The sequence below is a fragment of the Rhinopithecus roxellana genome, chromosome 13 (assembly GCF_007565055.1).
Source record: "Rhinopithecus roxellana isolate Shanxi Qingling chromosome 13, ASM756505v1, whole genome shotgun sequence".
Lineage (NCBI taxonomy): Eukaryota > Metazoa > Chordata > Mammalia > Primates > Cercopithecidae > Rhinopithecus > Rhinopithecus roxellana.
In genome coordinates, this window is record NC_044561.1 from 118367775 (window position 1) to 118389487 (window position 21713).

General features: G+C 36.7%; 1 protein-coding gene across 2 annotated transcripts in view; it reads left to right on the forward strand.

The window, feature by feature from the left end:
- The window catches only part of STK4 (serine/threonine kinase 4), a 107620-nt gene that overhangs the window by 34921 nt on the left and 50986 nt on the right, over positions 1 to 21713 (forward strand). For both annotated transcript variants that reach the window (XM_010384254.2, XM_030914221.1), the window contains exons 8-10: positions 84 to 212; positions 858 to 1044; positions 18873 to 19030. In XM_010384254.2, coding sequence (XP_010382556.1) covers positions 84 to 212; positions 858 to 1044; positions 18873 to 19030 — 474 coding nt within the window. The remainder of the gene's footprint in view (positions 1 to 83; positions 213 to 857; positions 1045 to 18872; positions 19031 to 21713) is intronic.

Below are 21713 nucleotides of genomic sequence, written 5' to 3' on the forward strand. Positions count from 1 at the left end.
CCAGTACCTACTGTGTTCTAGGTACTGTTTTGGCACTGTCACCATATAAATTGTCCACAGTATTTTCTACTTTGTTCTTTAAGCACCCATTTGTCAAGAGTGCCAAAGGAGTGTCAATACTGCGAGACTTAATTAATGAAGCCATGGATGTGAAACTGAAACGCCAGGAATCCCAGCAGCGGGAAGTGGACCAGGACGATGAAGAAAACTCAGTGAGTGGCAGCCATTGCTGTGGGCCTCAGGCATTGATGCTTGTTATTTTATGATTGCCAAACCAGGTAAGATGAGTAGGAGGTATTGGATCAACTTGGAACTGGAGACTCTTCCAGCATAGCTATGTCCTAACCTGGACCAACTCATGCTAGAGGGTTGCTGTATCTGTGCTTGTTCTTCTCCCAGTGCTTCCTAAAACACCTTTAAATTTCACTCTTTTGCCCCCTCATCTTTTACTCAATTTAACTTTTTATTTAGAGAGAGAATGCTCAGGTCTGGGATTTGGCTTTTCATATCCTTTTAGGGAATCTGGAATCCATACTTAACATGTAGCTTTTACATTTATAGACTTCCTCAAAACCCTGAGATTCCAAAGATGTTCACATGAGTTTCTTAGATCTATGTTGCAAAACTCTATTAAGAAGAGTGAAGGAAGAATTCTTTTAGGGTTAGATGCACTGCTTATTATCACGTGGATAAATTTGTCTTCTTTGCTTAAGTAACAGTGCTTTCATTTCTGGAAGGAGAGTTTAGGACCTGAATAAGTGTTAAATGTCGAAATATTTTCACTAAGTAGTAGCTATTCAGAAAACTCAAAGTCTTTTGTCAAATTAGCCCCAATTTGAGATTGTATCCGTTGACAGGAAGAGGATGAAATGGATTCTGGCACGATGGTTCGAGCAGTGGGTGATGAGATGGGCACTGTCCGAGTAGCCAGCACCATGACTGATGGAGCCAATACCATGATTGAGCACGATGACACGTTGCCGTCACAGCTGGGCACCATGGTGATCAATACAGAGGATGAGGAAGAGGAAGGAACTATGAAAAGTAAGGCTTATCTAAGTAAATCCACTGACTTCTCAGACCAAGCATACATATTTCAGAGAAGACAGATTCTCATGGTTCATGCAGGCTTAGCTTTGAGTTCTTTCTTTTGTTACAACCGAAGGAGTAGAAAACTTGGAGGTTTGCAATGGGGGCAGGAGGTTTGGGGAGGGGAAAAACTGACCTGTGGCGTCAAAGTCAAGAAAGCATCAACAGTGAGAAAGGATTTTGCTTTTGAACCAGAACAGCCATTTTCTCATTGCATGTTGTCATTATTTTCCTTCCTTACCTTGATCTTTGGAAGCATATGCATTATTTGATGCATAATTCCTATCAAGGTGTAATGACATTCTGAGTTATTTACTGTACATACATCTTCAGTTTATTTTCATGACAGTTTGGGTCTAACGCAAGTTTACCAACGCTGTCAGTCAGTGAAAGATGACTGGACAAGTTGAAAAGTTCTATCCAGTTTCTTCTAGTTTAAACTCGTCTCTGCTTCTTTCCATATCTGGCTGATCCTTTTTTGCCTGTAACTAGGCCTAACACCTTGTGTTCAGCTCCTATCTTAGAGTGAAATTCTTGTGTCATTCAGTGCTCGTGATGCTTTATGTTTCATCCCCTAAACTCAAGATTAAGGCACCCTAGAAATCCCATGTTTGGTGATATACAAATTATCAACTAAATGCCATGTACTAGATTGCCCTTCTCCTCCCCTTCTGTTTTAAAAGTATGTTCATTTTGCAGTAATGAGTTACTGACCTCTAGTTCTTTTCATTGACTCTGAGTGCTAAATCGTCTGCTTGTCTTAAGGGGTTTAATTATGTAGATGATTATAATCACTGTGCAATACAACTAGGCCGACCTGTTAGCATGTGTTGTGTATGCACGTGTTAGGGAAATTGTGCCCATTTTTATTTAAAGAATTTTTTTCCAAATGTGATTTTCATAATTCAAATGCGAATTCAATGAGTTGTTTATTCTTTTCAGTTTCTGAACTTGGATAGTTTTAGCATGTCTAATGAGAAACATGCATCTTTTATTATAATCATGAAGAGAACTATTTAAAAACCTAAGCAGTCACAGTCTGAGTAACATTAAATAAAATTTGTTCACAGACAGTCTTTTGCAGGTTTTGTAATTCTTACTTTTGGATTACAGATTTGCCACTTATTTTGAGATTTTAAAAAATTCCTTATTGTTTTAGGAGTTACTTAAATTTATCATTATGGAAACTTAAAACATACATACAATTACACAATAATATCATGACCCCTGTGGACCTATATCACTCAGCTTCAGCAGTGATCAACTCACTGCCCATCTTATTTCAGCCCACTTCACCAAACAGCAAATAGTAAACGCTTTGTAAAAGTATTCATTTTTAAGGCCATAAAAAACAGTGAGAGGAGGAAGGGGAAAAAAAGATTCTTAAGGTAATGGAGACTTCAGAGTCCTAATTTATAGGACATGCTATGACATCAGGGTGTTTTGGGTGAGATTTTTTTTTGCCGAACAGCAGGACACATTATTGAAATTGAAGTGACATGAGAGGGTCTTTGTCAGTGTTAGGATCACTGTGCATTTTCCAGGCCAGCAGAGGGAGCTCTGTATTAAGTTAATGGGTTATAATTGTGTTCCCATTTGAGTTAACAAATGCCCTGTATATAAAGGTAGGCTTTATGCTAGAACAAGACCATTATTTATTCATTTTTAAGTGTATTTTGAGTAACCACAATGATACTAGGGCAATGTCTTTATTTTATTTAGTTGGGAGATTGGATACCTTATACTTGGCAAAGTTCAAATAAGAAGTCAGCTAAAACATCTCAAAATAGTCACTTTTTCTCTCCCTTCCCAGATTTCTCAGTGGACTTGACACAATTGGTGTTCTTTTTCTGTAACATGGTACCGTGCATATAGTTTTGAAACTGTAATCAGCTAAAATGGCCTTACTTGAATAATTGAATAAATTTTTTAAAAACCTAATAATTCTTATGTAGAACTGACTTGAAAGTTCTTGTGTAGAACTGACTTAAAAAATATATATAGACACATACATATATATATATTTTAAGTCAAGTTGTTGGGAGCCAGGACTAAGGCTTATGTTACAGTAAATTACAGTAAAAGTATATATATTCCTGATATATATCAGGAATTTGTTTTTATTTACAATATGAGCTCTAGTAGTCTGTTTTATTTTTCCATCTAAAAGACTTGCTTCCTCCCTCTATCCAGGTCTTTGGTCCTGTCACCTTCTCAGTCCTTCTTTGACCATTTATCTGCAATAGATTTCCCATCCCCTTCTTATTTTTCTTTTCATCACAGATTACTTCTTGAAATTTATATCACTATTCTCCCATATAAATTTTTTTTTTTTTTTTTTTTGAGATGGAGTCTTGCTCTATCACCAGGCTGGAGTGCAGTGGCGCAATCTCAGCTCACTGCAACCTCTGCCTCCTAGGTTCAAGTGATTCCCCTGCCTCAACCTCCTGAGTAGCTGGGACTACAGGCACATGCCACCATGCCTGGCTAATGTTTTGTATTTTAGTAGAGATGGGGTTTCACCGTGTTGGCCAGGATGGTCTCAATCTCCTGACCTCGAGATCCCCCCGCCTTGGCCTCCCAAAGGGCTGGGATTACAGGCGTGAGCCACTGCACCCAGCCTCTCCCATACAAATTTTAGGATCAGTATATCAAATTTTATAAAATACTACTGGACTTTTGACTTAATTGCATTGGATACAAAGATTAATTAGGCAGAATTGCCATCTCTATGTTAATTCTTTCTGTGCATGAACGTGGTTTATTTATCTTTTGATCTGTTTGATCTATCTTTCATATTCTTAGATAATTTTATAATTGTACCCACAAAGATGTTTTAGAGCTTTTCGTTAAATTTATTTTTAGATACTTATTTGTTGCTATTACAAATGACGTAGTTTAAAAAACTTTTGTTTCTAACATTTTTCTTCTATAGACAACTAGTGTAGATATTTATGGACTGCTTTATTCTTTGTAACAGGTTTTCTGGCGATTTCCTTTCTAAAAAAATTGAGGCACTCTTATTGTCTGTGAATTATGATTATAGTTTTTCCTTTTGATCTTCATATATAATTTTTTTTTTTTTTTTTTTTTTTTTGAGGCACTGTCTCACTCTGGAATGCAGTGGCACGATCCTAGCTCACTGCAGCCTTGAATTCCTGGGGCCAAGCAATCCTCCTGCCTCAGACACCTGAGTAGCTGGGACCACAGGCATGTGCCACCACACCCGTGACTTTTTTTTTAATTTTTTTTTTGGTAGAGATGGGATCTCCCTATGTTGCCCAGGCTGGTCTGGAACTCCTGGGTATAGGTAATCCTCCTTCCTCAACCTCCCAAAGTACTGGGATTACAGGTGTGAACCACCAAGCCTGGCTAAGGTTTTTTTTCTTATTAAGACCTCCAATACAGTGTTGCATAGTAGAGCTGGTAGTGGACCTTCTTGTCATGTTGCTCACTTTAAAGAAAATTTTTGGAGTTTTTACCATCGAGTCTGATTTTGCAGCAGAATTTGGTCGATACTCCTTAACAGGCTAAATAAGTTTTGATCTGTTTTTAGTTTAAGAGGTTTTATTAAAAAAAAAAAAATTCTTTAATTGGTGTTGTTTTGTAGTTTTTAAAAATTTGAATAATTAGCTTTTTAATTTTCTTGCTTACTAATACATTTAATCAACATTATAACTTTTTATCTTAGTTCTGTTTTAGCTGTATTCTATACATTTTCATATGTGGTATATTGTACGTATTTTTTTCCAGTGTGTAGTGCTTGTGCTATGCACATTTATTTTTTAACCCATGAGTTATTCAAAAGTGTTTTTTAATAGCAAGTGTATGATTTTTAAAAACTGCTTATTTAAAAATTTTAATTTATAGAATTGTGGTTGAAGAATGTGGTCTGTGTTATATCAATTCTTTGTTATTTTTTGAGACATTTGTGGCCTAACATGTTATTAATTTTTGTTAAATGTGCTTTATGTGCCTTAGAAAGAATGTATTTTCTAATTGTTTGGTGCAGGAATCTATATAATTAGTAATCAGTTGCTAATTGTCTTTCATTTGTCTATTCTTTACCAATTTTTGATACTTGATCTTTTAGCTTCTGAAGGAGATTTGTTAAAATTGTTAAATTGTTAAAATTGTCACTGTGTGGTTGTGGGTTTTGTTAATTTTGGTATTACTAACATCTGTCATCCAAAGTAATATATTGGTGGCACTGAATACAATTGGTAATACTGTGAAAATGATGGAAAATTTTACATATTTTCTGTTTTATATTAAGTTATATATTTTCTCTTTCTTTTATCTTAATATGCAGAAAAATAGTTTCACCATTATCCATTTTCAAGTAACCATTTTGTTTTTAAAAGAAGAATTTCTTCCATTTTGTTTGATCATTATGAAATAGGGTGTTAATATTTAGAGCTAAAATGAAAAGGGTCCGGGATGCAGTGGCTCATGCCTGTAATCTCAGCACTTTGGGAGGCCGAGGTGGGTGTATCACTTGAGGTCAGGAGCTCACGACCAGCCTGACCAGCATGGCGAAACCCCATCTCTACTAAAAATACAAAAAATTAGCTGGACGTAGTGGTGTGCGCCTGTAATCCCAGCTACTAAGGAAGCTGAGGCAGGAGAATTGTTTGAACCCGGGAGGTGGAGGTTGCAGTGAGCCAAGATCGTACCACTGCACTCCAGCCTGGGTGACAGAGCAAAACTCTGTCTCAAAATAAAATAAAATAAAACAAAATGAAAAGGATTAATTTTATACTTGACGTAGAAAGAATCCAAGCTTTCACAAAGTTGTTAAATATTTAAAAAGTCAATTATATGTTTGAGAGCAAAAAAACAATTTTTTTTTAGAGGCAGAGATAACAAAAACATTTTGGAGCAACTGAAGTAGCTTGATTTGCACAGATTTGTAGTTTAGCAGTTAAATGCTTTTGCCCCTTGTGAGGAAATGACAAGCCAAAGGATGGCCGCTTGTAATAACATGTACTCATCCACTAAAGATTTGACATGCGGCGGTTCTTCCTCTCAGGATTCATTGGCGATAATGTCATGGTTTTCTTGTCCTTACCACATTCCCAAGAGATGCATAGCCCTGGTCACCCCTCCTCATCTCCAGGCTTAATAGGTTAATGGGAGGCAGAACTTGGACTACTAATTGAAAGAATGTTTCCCCTGACCAAGCCTTCAGATAGATTCAGTGAATTGAAGGGCGTGAGGTGATGATTCCTCTTTAAAACTTGTGCTTAGTGCATAAGATTCTAATTTTTCTCCTGGAGCAACAGCCACATTAATCTCTTTGAAATAGAATTTTAAAGCATAATGACATAATTAAGTTAGGGCAACTCAGAAACATGTTTCAGTTAAATTACTGAGATAGTATTATGTGGTAAAAACATTATGTGTTTATAGTTCCTCAGAATGTCCTAAGTTTCATGAAGGCACCTATTGTTGCTGTGAATTTCCTCATGTTGAAATCAGGTGAAAGGCTAGGCTGTTGTCAAGATGATTTTACTTCAACACCAAACTTCAGATACTGATTTCAGAGCTGCATAAGATAGAAATTTTTGACTCAGAGCCTATTTGCTTTCCATCTTCCGTTTGAAAGGGGTTGTTAGAACATTGTCTCCCTTGTGTGTTATCTGTCTTATTCTCTCTGACTCAGATTATGGCATTTACAAGTACAGTAATTAGGACATAAAGTACTGCAAGTATTTTAACACTTCTTTTACCACAGTAGCCTTACTGTCCAACGTCTGATCCCTTCAGGATTTAAACATCTATCATCAGAGAATTGTGTTGGTGTATGCTTGCCACTCACAGTCAGCATCATATGAGAGTTTCAGACAGCGTTAGTGCAGTTGTGCACCCCAAAACTAAAGCTGAAAACATTTGATTTTGTTGGAATCCTATCTCTGAGTAAGGGCAAGAGAAGGACAAAGGAGTAGTGGAGTGAACATTGATTTATAGCATCAGAGTCTTTGACTTGCAACTTCGCTGAGGGTCTTACAGACTATGCCACCTTGGTCAAGTTCTTTGTTTTTTGAACCCCAGTTTCCTGGTCTGAAAAAATGGGGCACCGAAGTTCCTATTTTGTAGTTTTGTCAAGATGATATGAGATTGTATGTGTAAAATATTTAGTGTGTAAATGCTCAAAAATCATAGGTATTATAATAAGTCTTTTAATGTATGACTGTTTTTTTCATAGGACCTAAACATTTCTTCAACCAGCGCTACTTTTCTTCTTCCTAATTCCTTTTCTCTTGATAGTTATGCTTTTAGTTTTTACTCTTGGTATTAATGGTGCTTTGTAAGTGCCACCCCAAGAATGCCTGAGTGCTGGCTTCATGAACATGGTTGAGCTAAGGGAAGGCCACTTGTCAGTTTCAGTAACATTTTACCATTGTGCGGAGAAGAGAGAAGGAGGCTCTGTGTGTGGGGGTGTGTGTGTCTGTGTCCATGTATTTTAAATTCCTTGGCAATAAGATGATACATGTTTTGAGAATCTGTTAAATAGCTCAGAATACAAGATGACAGATTTTTAAGAGGGCCAGACTTTAGATACACATGAGCCTTCTTTTGTAAAGTTTCAGCCTCTTATCTTAATACAGTGGCATTTATTACCGACTGGATTTTTTTCCACCCCCAAAAGATAACTGCTGTGGTTCACTGTGCATTTTATCAGTAGCTCCCTCGTGGGTGAGATTTACAATAGAAGAGCAGACATCTTGGTACTTAGGTTTTTCTCACACTTTCAAAAATAATTCAAGGTTGTCCTGCCAGAGTGGAGACTAAATCCTAATTGTTTGTGCAGTTTTTCTTATTGTATCCAGATGTTGGGCCCACTTTTATCTTTGGAAACCATTAGCATTCTTGATTCTTTTGGAATGAGCCAAAAAGCACAGACTCCTGGTGCCTGAAAATTCATTCAGAACACCCTGCCAGACCACATTTAGAATATGAAAGTACCAGATCTCAGTGTAACTTGGGTGAAGGGCTCAAGGCCTATATGTTTTGAAAGATAGCTACTCTAGTATAGTTATATTGGTAAAAGGAGAGCCAAGAACAGCCATGGGGGAAATACATTTTTCAAGAGAGGGCAGTAGCATAATGGTAATGAAGAGCAAAGGAAAGTGAATTACAAAAGATATACTTTGATCCTTAAGCCTAAGAGGCAGATAAATCTTTCTTCATCAGTTAATGGAATATATTATTTCTCTGGTGCTCTAAGCTTGCTGTTCTGACCTTCTTTTATTCAGCAAGAAAATGGAGATACATTTTTAAATATCAATTTAAGTGGATCTATAAAGAAAAAGCAGGTGATTCTTTTCAAATGTTTATGCTGTAGAAATATCAATTTGGAATCAGCTATTGTTAAAAATGAATATTTAATGCCAACCAGGAAGCATTTATTAGATAGTCACTATGTGTCATTAATGTGTAGACTATGAAAACCAAATAAGGCATTCACTGCTCTCAGTAACATATATTAAATGACATTTGTCATTATCATTATGTATTACTTATGGCATGTATACTGTTCTAATTGTTCTAATTTCTTATGTGTATAGAGCATTACTCTAGACGCTTCAAATAATAGTATTTGATAATGACGCAACTTAGGAGAAAGGGCCTCTACATATGAAGGTAGTGATATACTAAGACAAATGCTAGGTAAGTGGTACAGAAAAGCGTTAAAGGATTTGTGAAAAGGAAGGCAATGACTCAGATATGCAGGAAGGCTGGGGAAGGATGTTACAGGCAGGTGCAAAGTCAGAAAGGTAGAAATGTGTTTTCAGTATTCAGGTTGGCTGAAGCAGATGTGGGTGTTGACTGGATTTTGGAAGACTTTGAATTCCAAAGTAAGGAGTTTGAACCTGATTCTTTTGTTAATAGGGTATCTGAAGACACTTTGACTAGGAAAGTGATGAAATGGAGTTTCAAAAGACTGTAAAAGATGAGACCAATTAGGAAATTCTTGCAAGAACCAAGATGTGGACCATTCTCACCTGTGAACTTTTTTTTATCTTTTTAGATGTGCTGCCACTATTGCTGTAGTTAGTAACCCTTTGAATTTTGGATTTAGATCTCTTTGAATTGATATATTTCAGTTCACCAGAATTAAAATAGCTAGAGCACCATTGCCCAGAAATTAAGTCAATTCATATAGAGGCAATTACCAAAACTGCTTAACTGGAAGAGTTATTCTGGGCTCCAGGGAACCTTGTAACTTATGATTCCAACAATTCTTAGTGGTTTCAAAGGACATTCAAAGGAATATTTATGGCCATACACAGTTACTTGGATAGTAACCAGTGTAATTGAATGAGCTGATACATGTAAAGCACTTAGGTGCCTGGTAACAAAAACAAAACCCAAAACCACGCACTCATAACAAATGTTAGAAAAAAACAAACCCTGTGATAAGAATTGCACATTAAGGCATATTATTCCAAGCCAGAGGAAAAGATTTGCAGGAGTATCAGAGTTTTTTGTTCTGTTTTGTTTTTTGTTTTCTTTTTTTCCTGCCAACATTCATGCACAGAACAGAGAAAAAAAGGCAGACTCTGCCCAGTTCTCTGGTTTGCACAAAATTAATTATGATTTAAGTAGAAAAGAGTCATTGTAGGAATTAAGGAAATAGTAGATTGACCATTGTGGTTTACTTAGTGACAGTCTGGAAAATGAAGGTTTGAAATTGAAGGTCATGAAGTTTAAGGTCTAGTAGATGGTCATTCCAGTGGAACAGTGGGCTTCAGTCTTTGGTCAAGCTTCTTCCCAGTTACGACTACCCAGGCATTATGTTGTACTTCGTATGAATCCAGAAATAAGAGCAAATAGTAAAGGAAAGGTGTCTTGCTGCTTAAAAAAAATTGAGTTACTGACATATAATTTACACACCATACAGTTTATTCATTTAAAGTGTACAGTTTAATGGTTTTTAGTTTATTCACAGAATTGTGCAACCATCACCACAATCTAATTTTTGAAGTTCTACATCTAATTTTTAAAGTTCTACTTTTTTTTTTTTTTTATTTGGAGACAGGATCTTGGTCTGTTGCCCAGACTGAAGTGCATTGGCACGATCATAGCTTACTACAGTCTTTAACTGGGCTCAGGTGATCCTTCTGCATTAGCCTCCTGAGTAGTTGGGACTACAGGTGTGCACCACTATGCCCGGCTAATTAAAAACATTTTTTTTTTTTTTGTAGAGACAGGGTCTCACTATGTTGCTCAGGCTAGTCTTGAACTCGTGGCCTCAAGCCATCCTCGTGCCTTGGCCACCTGAAGTGCTGGGATTACAGGCATGAGCCACCATGCCTGGCCACTATTTTTAAATTGAGATATAATTATATGTCATAAAATTTGCCATTTTAAAGCACAGAATTCAGTGTTTTTTTAGGATATTAAGAAGGTGTTGCAACTTTAATCACTATTGAATTCAAGACATTTTTATCATCCCCTCAAAAAACTCTAATCCTTTTAGCAGTCACTTCTCATTCTCCTCTCACTTGATCTTAGCCAAAAGGCTGAGAAGCAATTCGCATTCTCCTCTCATCCCCAGGCAACCATTAATCTACTTTCTGTCTCTATAGATTTGCCTATTTTGGACATTTTATGTAAACGGAATCATACAATTCGGCCTTTTGAGAATGGCTTCTTTCATTTTGCATAATGTTTTTAAGGTTTATCCATGTTATAGCATGTATCAGTATTTCTTTTTGTTGCTGAATAGTATTCCACTGTATGGATATACTGCATTTAGTTTATCTGTTCATCAGCTGATGGACATTTGGGTTGTTGATTCCTTTTGCTTTTACTAACATTTTTCAAAGGAAAATAAATGGAAGATATAGTTGCTTATGAATTCACTGCTTTGTCTGTAGGCTTAGAGAGATTGTTCATTTAGCTTGACAAACGCTGCTTACAAAGAAAAACAGGCCAGTCTTAGTATACGAATTCATGCATTTCCTGCATCAGATAAAGGAATCAGAACAAGATGTAGTTATTTTCAAAGCTTGATTTCTCTCTTCAGTCCATTCTTTCTATGGCTTTAGGTTTCTTGTATTATCATTCAGCTGACCATCTTTATGTCTTGGGATACATCTGGAAAAATACGCTAGCTCAAGTTAAAACAGGAAAATCCACCAGCCAGCTGAAGCCCTGGGGGACAGCATGGCCTTTCATCAGCTTGGAATGATTCTCTATGCTTTTCAACCTGACAGGCTGCTGTCCAGCACACTTGATCATCTATCTAGCTAAAGGGTGCTGAAAGAAAAGTTCAAAGATAAGGTTACTGGGAAAATTACATTTCCCCACTCTTTCTGCACTTAGTTTGATGGCAGTCCTAACATGTCAAGAATCTTTATTTTGATTTTAGAGACTGTACAATATGAGATGTAGCTCACTAAACTTAAAACCTGACATTTGGCATTCAAATCCCATCCTTGTCCATTATTAGCTTAGAAATCTGCAAATTTCTCACTTGTAAAAGGGGCATAATAACACATATCTCAAAAGACTCTTTGAGGATTAAGTGATATAGTACATTTTCTGGCACTTGGTAGGTGCCTATTAAGTGTAAGGCTTTTCCTCCTCTGCTTTATATGGTGGTCATGCAGTTTGGATGTGCAGTTTGGATGAGACCGTTATGCAAAAGCACCTAGTAGAAAGCCTGAAATTTAGAAGGTATTTAGTGAATGTTTGTTGAATTTGAACCTAAGTTTCCAAATAATAGAACTGTTTTTGTAGATTTAGGGGTATATGTTTATGCGCGCGCGCGCGTGTGTGTGTATGTTTATGTGTGAGAGAGAGAGATACTGAAACTGTATCAGTTAGCTTTTGCTGCATTATAAACCACCCTAAAATTTAGTGGTTTAAAATAGCCATTTTATTTAACTTGATTCATGATTCTGTAGGTTGGCAGTTAGAGTTAGGTTGGTCACAGGTAGGCAGGCAGGCAATTCTGGTCTGAGCTGGTTAGCTCTGCTCTGTAGTCAGCTGGTGCCATAACAGCTGGGGATGGCTGATTTGGGCCTCTCCACGTAGTATTTCACCATCTAGCAGGCTCAGGTTTATTTATATTATGGTAAAATGTACAAGACTGTTTTTTTTTTTTTTTTTTTTTTTTGAGACAGGGTCTTGCTCTGTTACCCAGGCTGGAGTGCAGTTGTGCGATCATAGTTCACTGCAGCCTTGACCTCCTGGGCTCAGGTGATCCTCCTGCCTCAACCTCCCAAATATTTGAGACCACAGGTGCATGCCACCACACCCAGCTAATTTTTTTAAAAAAAATATTGTTTGTAGAGACCAGGTCTTGCTATGTTGCCGAGGCTGGTCTCGAACTCCTGGGCTCAAGCAGTCCTCCCACCTTGGCCTCCAAAGTGGTGGGATTACAAGCATGAGCCACCATGCCTAGCCTACACAAGAATTTTTAAGTCTCTTCTTGCTATACATTTGCTGTTGTCTCAAAGACCAAAGCAGGTTAGATAACCAGGCCCAGAGTCATTGTGAGAGGGCATAAGGCGAGGATGAAGATACCAGGAGGAAATTGTGGCCATTTAAAAAGATAATTTATCTTAGATACTAATTGTGATAGGAATGCAAATCTGTTTACTGAGAGTTATTATCAGTCTATAAAATCAGACTTAGGACAGGTGCTGCAATTTAATGACAGTGTTATTCACAATAGGAATGCTGTCTTCTTCATATAAACTTAACATGTCAGTGAAGCACTCTTACACATAAGGAAAGAACCATTATGGTGGAGGCATTTAATTTCTGGAATCACTAAATACAAGGATCAGCTAACTTTTTGAATGTCTGCTGTTTCTTGCCAGTTAAAATAGCTTCCCCTATCAGTCAGTTCATTCAATTTTTCACTTTAGTTCCATAAAATATTATTATCATCTGCATCTCTAGACATCTTTATTACAGTTTAAGTCACCTCTTCCATCTGTTAAACCACCAGCAACAAAAAATCCAAAGAATCAGAGATATTCTTGTCACTAAAATATTTCTTGAGTCTCAACTATTTTTCATTTTGGTCTTTGCTTTATGCCTGTACACATCTAGTTGTAGCATGTTTTAGATTAGAGGCATCCAGTATCATAATACTACTGGAGATAAGAACTTCTTCTTTTGAATAGTTATTAATAACTGAGTATAAATATGTTTTCGTATGCTACTGCCAAGTCATAAAATCATGGAACTTTTCAAAACTTCAGGGAACATTAGGTATAATCTGGCCCTGTGTCTTCTTTTTGCAGATTGGGAACCTGTGGTTTTACCAAGATCATATAGTCAGAACTGGAATCTAAATCTTTGAACTGCAGAATAGGGATTTACTTTCCATTTTTTTTTTTTTTTATTGTGGTAAAATATACATAACATAAAACTTGAGGAGAGGGATTTTTCCATTCTTCTGTCTCCAAAATCAACTTTAGCTTTTTGGCAATTCGATAAATGTAACATTTTAACTAAACATTTTGCTATAATTAAATTTCTAATACATATGTGCATTTTACTTGCAGCTTATATCTCAATATGTGATTAGATAAAAAACTTCTCTTTTTATTTCACTTTAGTTTTTGGAAATTTGAATTCTAGTAAATGTCAGGTATAATCAGATCCCTGGTATTGATATCAGAAGGTAAAAGCAAATATATTTTAGATAGACTTCCTTATTTGTGGATTTTCATTGTTGAAAGAGACAAAGAACATTTGGTGTTTTAACTTCAAAAATTAGAAATTTTTAAGTGGTTTGGTAAGAAAGAAGAACTCAAATATGAGGAAGGCAGATGTTCTCACTTTTTCATCTCAACAGTGACAGAAGTTAGACAAATGATTATATTCTCGCTTAACAGACATTTCTTTGATTTTTATGACATGGTTTAGAATTAGTCCACAGAAATGTTATCTTTAGTGTTTCATCATCCTTGGTTTAAAGATTCAATTTCTTAAGTCCACCTGTATTGCAACTGAAAGGAATTAATGAAGAACCATAGAAATATATTGTTGGATATAATACTTTTTTTTTTTTTTGAGGAGGAGTCTCGCTCAGTTGCCCAGGCTGGAGTGCAGTGGCGCGATCTCGGCTCACTGCAAGGTCCGCCTCCCAGGTTCACACCATTCTCCTGCCTCAGCCTCTCGAGTAGCTGGGACTACAGGCGTCCGCCGCCACGCCCGGCTAATTTTTTACATTTTTAGTAGAGACTGGGTTTCACCATGTTAGCCAGGATGGTCTCAATCTCCTGACCTCATGATGTGCCCGCCTCGGCCTCCCAAAATGCTGGGATTACAGGCGTGAGCCACCGCGCCCGGCCGGATATAATACTTTTTAAACAAGAATGATGCCCTTATGGTTTTTGTAAATTCCATTGGAGAAAAAGTTTTAAATTACCTGTTATTTCTGTCCAGAAGTCACCATTTTTATTGATAAACTCAATTTAGTCATTTATCTGTGCATATGTAAAGATGAATGGATGGATGGATAAACAGACATAAGTGACAGAAATAATGAAAAGAGAGAGGTTGGTGCGTGATATATGTAGCTTACTCTCAAATTTTAAGTGTGTATTTCCTAAGAAAGAAGATATCCTCTTTTGTTTATATTTCCTACAAAGGAGATGCTCTTTTTTGTTACCACAATAAAGTGGTCAAAGAATGATTTTTCTTTTTTATTTCTTGAGACCATGTCTCACTCTGTCTCCCAGGCTGGAGTGCAGTTGCATGATCATGGCTCACTGCAGACTTGACCTCCCAGCCTCCCAAGTAACTGGGACTACAGACATGTACCACCATACCTGGCTAATTTTTTTTATTTTTAGTAGATTCAAGATCTCAACATGTTGCCCAGGCTGGTCTCAAATTCCTTAGCTCAAGGGATGCTCCTCTTTTGGCCTCCCAAAGTGCTGGGTTTACAGGGTGTGAACCACTGTGCCCAGCGTAAATAGTAATTTTTCTAAAGAAGAGTTCTCCCTTCCCTCCCAAACCTCCTTCACTTTTAGATTATTGCTCTGATCTCTTATTGAGTGCATTCTTTTTGATGCTCAGAGTGTCCCAAAATTTACCGGTGAGGGCCCTTCAAGGTGGCTCCTGTATCCTTTTGATATGTCCCCATCAGTTTTTGAGTACTTGCTTGCCTTTTTTTTTTTTTTTTTGGCACAAAAAAAATTCCAGATTCAAGTCCATTTTGTAATGTTCCTGCCTTAGATTGGAATCAACTTTTTTTCTTAAGTAATTCTAGTTCCTTTTAGCAGGAAATGGTATTTGGAAACCAATATCTGAGCCACTGACACGTGCTTATTTGTACTGGAGTGTCATTGCTCCAACGCCTTTTGATGAAGAAAGCTCAGAAAGGCCTTTTTTTTTTTTTTTTAAATCATGAGGTCATGATACCTCAGTTCAAATACAACGCAACAAGTTGCTGTGCCTTTCCCAATTTCACATTTTGATATTTAGATAGTGTCAGATCCCCTTCACAGGGATTATGCCATTTTGTATTCCAGGTCAGCAATGTGTGAGTGCCTGTGCCCCCACAGCCTTGTCAACAGATAGTGTGTTTTCAAGCTTTTGAAGCTTTGCCAGTCTGAAATGTAAGAAATGGTCCCTCTATGTAGTTTTAATTTGAATTTCTCCTATTATGAGTGAACCTCAGCAATTTTTTCATGTTTAGGGACCCGTTGGATATCTTTTTGTGTTTATTATCTTTTCAAGTCTTTAGTCTAGTTTTCTTCGTTTCTTCTGTTGTCTTTCCCTTGATTTAAGAAGTTCTTGGGAGCTTATCTCCCTAACATATAAATAATTCTTAAAATTTTCTTTCTTTCTTTTTTCTTTTTCTTTTTTCTTTTTTTTTTTTTTTTTTTTGAGGTGGAATCTTACTCTATTGCCCAGGCTGTAGTGCAATGGCACAATCTTGGCTCACTGCATCCTCCACCTCCTGGGTTCAAGTGATGCACCTGCCTCAGCCTCCCAAGTTGCTGGGATTATAGGCTCCTGCCACCGAGCCCAGCTAATTTTTGTATTTTTGGTAGAGGTGGAGTTTCACCATGTTGGACAGGCTGGTCTTGAATTCCTGATCTCAGGTGATCCTCCTCGGCTTCCCAAAGTGTTGGGATTACAGGCGTGAGCCACCATGCCTGGCTAAAATTTTCTTTAAATAAAAAGAAAATTCTTTAAAACATTTTGATGGTGTTTGTTTGTCATTTGTCTTCTGTCTTGGCTTATAAGGTTTGTGTGTGTGATTATTAATTTTTTAAAATTTGTGGTGTTTTCTTCACATAAAAGGTTTTTACCCATTTTTAAAAGTATATCTGGATTTATATCATAGTTGGAAAGCCTTTTCCATACCAGGTTTTAAATGCATTCACATGTTTTGTTTCAGTATTAAAGATTTCCATTTTTTGCAATTAGATTTCTTATCCATTTGGAGTTTTCCAGGCTTAAGGTATGAAATATAGATTCAATTTAATCTTTTCTCAAATACCTGTCCCATTATTTGGGTAGCCATTTGGAGTTTTTATTTTGTTTCTAAGCTTTCTATTCTGTTCAGTGGGTTGAGATATTTTGTATAAAAGTTTGCTGTGTATTATATATGCCAGCAGTTTGCAGCACTTTTGAAGTTGCTTCACTTTAGGGGGTTCTCTGAATAGTTTTTTTTAAATTTTTTTTTTTAAATGTGTAAGATTGCTGCAGAGTTGTCTCTGAGCCAGTCTTCTCCTTTGGTGGTCTGAGAGGAGGGGACTGAGCAAAAGAACATAGTTTCCCGACTCATTGGCAAATCCAAAACACCACCATTTTTACAAGTTTTATTTTGTTGTAGTTCCTGCAGAACTATATTATGAAGTATATAATATGAACCTTAAATTTAATTTAAAAATGAAAACAAGCATGAAAAGTACCTAACATCATACCTAGAGCACACAAAACAAAACACCGTATACTCGCTGATTGGTCCTAGCGAATAATGTATTTGTTTCTTAAATAGTGAGGAGAAAACAGTGTAGTAGGAAACCATTGGCAGTGTGTGGATGTGGGCAGATAAGGGATTGGCTGCTGTTGATCTTAGCAATGGTGATAGTGAGAAAAATAACAACTGTTCTGAGAGGTAGGGTGGCTGGCCTGAAACTGGACTAGGAAGTGTCATGAAATAAGTAAGATTGCATAGACCAAGGGTGCCTGGAGAGAAACACCTGTTGTTCTTTATCTTCTAGATACCTTCTTATCTACTTCTTAAGGTGCTGAACCTTCTGGTTGTTTTTCCTGTTTACTGTAGGAAAGGGCCGTATAAACTCCTATGTTCACGGAAAGCAATGAAAAATGCTTCCTGTATCTCCCTATATTAGAATACTAATCACAGGCACAAAGATACTTCAACCTTTGAAGTACTTCAACCTTTGAAGCAGGTACATTCAGCTAGCTTGATTTTTGAAGCAGGTACATTCAGCTAGCTTGATTTTTAAATCATGCCAGGTAAAATTATTCTTTCTGCTCTTTTTTTTTTTTTTTTTTTGAGACGGAGTCTCGGTCTGTCACCCAGGCTGGAGTGCTGTGGCCGGATCTCAGCTCACTGCAAGCTCCGCCTCCCGGGTTCACGCCATTCTCCTGTCTCAGCCTCCCGGGTAGCTGGGACTACAGGCGCCGCCACGTCGCCCGGCTAGTTTTTTGTAGTTTTTTTTAGTAGAGATGGGGTTTCACCGTGTTAGCCAGGATGGTCTCGATCTCCTGACCTCGTGATCCGCCCGTCTCGGCCTCCCAAAGTGCTGGGATTACAGGCTTGAGCCACCGCGCCCGGCCTTCTTTCTGCTCTTGTTACTAGTAACTAAGAGCTGCTGTATTCTGCTGTCTTAATGGTTACTGCTGCTGTGTAACTGCTGATGCTTTTCTCCAGGATGATTTGAGGCCCAGTCTAACTCGCCTTTTACCAATCTTCCCTGACCACGCAGCCTGCAAGAACTAGGCACATATAATTCTTATAATCAGTTCTATTTATTTAATACCTGTTCAATACTATCTTCTTTAAAAAATGTTCATAAGAAGTAAATAAAATCACCAATAGTGCTGCTACCAAAGATAAATCCTGTTAACATTTTGGGTATTTTCCACTAGTTTTTTTTTTTTTTCTCCTATATATGATTTTGTAGAGTCAAAATCTTACTGTATATATAATACTGTATCCTATTTTTTCCCTTAAGTTTATTGTAAGCCGTATGTAGATAGTATTTTTAAAGTTATATAATATTTCAGAGTGGATTAATTGTGATTTATTTATGTTTTCTTTTTCATGTATATTTTTCTCATTATTCCAGTTAGATTATGAGATTATCAAAGAAAGTCACCTTACTGTATCATCCCCTCTTCCTACTTAAGTGCCTGTAGAGAATATTGTATATGATAGATGCTAAATAAATATTTTTGGTTGCTTCTGTTTCATTCTAAATATTATAGGGGCTATTTGCTATAGGAGACTCCAAATGTATTATTTGCAGATTATCAGAATTATGGCATCACCCAAATCTTTCCATCTAGAAAAAGGGACCCCAGGGAAATTTATGAATGTATTTTAGGGGAAATCTTAACTCCTCTGAAATTCCATGAGAATTTTTTGAGCAAGCATTTGTGCATTTTTCTCTAGTTTCACTAGATTTTTGAAGGAGTCCTTTATCTAATCGAAATATCCACTGATCCGGAGATTGTAGCCCATCTGGAGACAGGTCTATTTATTAAACTTATCTAAAATTGTAGAGCGTTTCTTTTCATTTTTCATTTTTCTTGGTTTTCAGGAAGGGATGAGACCATGCAGCCTGCAAAACCATCTTTTCTTGAATATTTTGAACAAAAAGAAAAGGAAAACCAGATCAATAGCTTTGGCAAGAGTGTACCTGGTCCACTGAAAAATTCTTCAGATTGGAAAATACCACAAGATGGAGACTACGAGTTTGTAAGTAGTGTTGGAAGTAAATGGTTATGTCTTCGGGGGAAGTTATTTGAAATATCACACATTCAATTATGTCATTTCACTGAAAGTGCCCAAGCATTTTCTTATGCATTTTGAGTCTCCTAAACCATCCCTGACAGTGTCTCCTGAGCTGAAGGACAATGTTTTGATTGATGTTTGAGCCGTTCTCTGGTCCCTGATTAGTGGCATCTTTTTTGCTTTCAAAATCCATATTCACTTTTTCTTTTTGTCCAATTTGAAATTGTTCATGGTGAGAGAAGTATTCAGTCATCAAATGAAATTGCAACTGTCTTTAATACTTTATTTGGGGTTTTGATTTTATGTTTAAGAATTAGATTGGAGGGTGATTGACGCTGTTTTGTGGTGTCCTTGTTGTTTTGCTAACTATTCTCCTAATTTTAACCCTGCTGAAAGGATTATTCTCAGTTTTTTCAGAGGATGAATGTATAATTATTCCAATTTCATATGAAAAACTGGATGTGTTTTCCTTTCTCTACTGTGGAACATTTTCCCTCAACCATAGACACTTATTAATGTTCATAGGAATTTAAGGAGTAGAGCAATAAAAATTTTAGGAATAAGTAAGCTAAGGAGTCTGCATTTTCTTCTTGACTCTTACTAGTAAAGATTTTTCTCTTCAGGAACTTTTTATTTTTACATTCTTAAATTCTGAAGTTTGATCCTCATCTGTCGTAACATAATTCTGTTGTTTATAAAAGAGCTTAGACTCTGATAGACCTGTCTAGTTCTGGCTTTCCACTATACTACTGACTGACCTAGAGGAAATGATGCCATTCTTCCATAACTTAATTTCTACTTTTATAAAATGGCGGGAATGTTATAGTTTATACAACTAATGGTAGGGATCCTTTGAGGACCAGAATAACTCATCTGAGGCAAATTAACTGATTAGTCACTGAACCCATGATAGAACCCAGGTTCATTTGTTTTATTACTTGTTTGTTCATTTACTTACTTATCCAGTGTTGTTGTTGTTGTTGTTGTTGTTTTGAATGTCATGTGTTTGACACTATTCTAGGGATGTAGTCATTAACAGAACAGCCAAAAACACATCCCTCATGGAGGTTTCATTCTAGGCGAAGGAAAATAAGTATTTAGTGTGTCAAATGGTAGCAAGTATTGTAAAAAATATAAAGCAAAAGGGAGGTTGGTGGGGGGGGGGAGAGAGAGAGAGAGTGTGTGTGTGTGTATGTGTTGTGTGTAGTTTTTTAAAAATAGGGTAGTCAAGGAAGTTCTCACTGGTAAGAAGATGAGAATGTGAACTATGTGAATATCCAGAGGAGAGATTTTTAGGCAGCAGGAATAGCAGATTCAAAGATCCTGAGGCAGAGACTTGGCTAGTGTGTTTACAGAACAACAAAGAAACAGTATGTTTTGGAATGGCATCAATAGGATGTGCAGCAGGAAATGATATCAGAGATATAATGGAGAGCGAGATAATGTAGGGCTTTTTATGTAATAAAAAGGACTTTAACTTTTACTCTTGAATGGAATGAAAGACCATTGGGAGGGGTGACTTGATCCTATTTATATTTAGAAGGTATTATTCTAGTTGCTATATTAATACATTATAGGAGAACTAGAGTTTCTGAACACAGGTGCAGTGTTTTTATGTACTGTTCAAAGGTGGCCAAATATGGGGCACATCTGCTATTATTCCCCTCTTCTAGGCCTTTGACACCCATCTTTTCCACTGAATCAGGGTTCAGCTTCAGAATCCTTCTTAACACAGTGCACCAGGCTGCCACTGCTAATCAGATTAGACCTTTGAAATTTGAATTATTGTGCATCTATTCCATGTTGCCTGTATAGTTGTCTTCAAAATGTATATAAGGACTGATTTCTCAGTTTATCCAGTCTTCAGGCAAAGATGTTTAACTACTGGGTACCAAATCACATCATCATTATGATAAAATGTTTGAGAATCCTCAAATCTGTAGTACTTCTAAGCCTAATTTCCTTGTTTTTAAATGTTATAGATTTTGAAAACCCAGTCACTTTAATCCTTTTTAATTTTTAAAAATCTTGTTTATGATATTTTTAGGGTACATGTAATATTTGAGTACCTGTTCATGATGTGTAGTGATCAAATCAGAGTAATTGGGATATCTATTACCTCAAACACTTTTCTTTGTGTTGAGAACATTGTAAATCTTCTCTTCAGCCATTTTGACGCATACAATAAATTATTAACTATAATTTTCCTCCTGTACTATTGAATACTAGAACTTATTCCGTCTCTGACTATATTTTTGTACCCCTTAACCAACTTCTCTTCATCTCGCTTTCACCTCTTTCCCAGCCACTGCTAACCATCATTCTTCACTCTGTCTCCATAGGATCCACTTTTTTAGCTCCCGCATGAGTGAGAACATATGATGTTTGTCTTTCTGTCTCTGGCTTATTGTAACTAACATAATGACCTTCAGTAATATCCATGTTGCAATAAAAGAAGCGACAACATTTCTTTCTCTTTTCTGGCTGGATAATATTCCATTGTTTGGATACCACATCTTCTTTATCCGTTTATCCATTGATGGACACTTAGGTTGATTCCATATCTTGGCTATTGTGAATAGTGTTGCAATAAATAGGAGAGTTTAGATATCTTGTTGATATATTGATTTCCTTTCTTTTGGATATA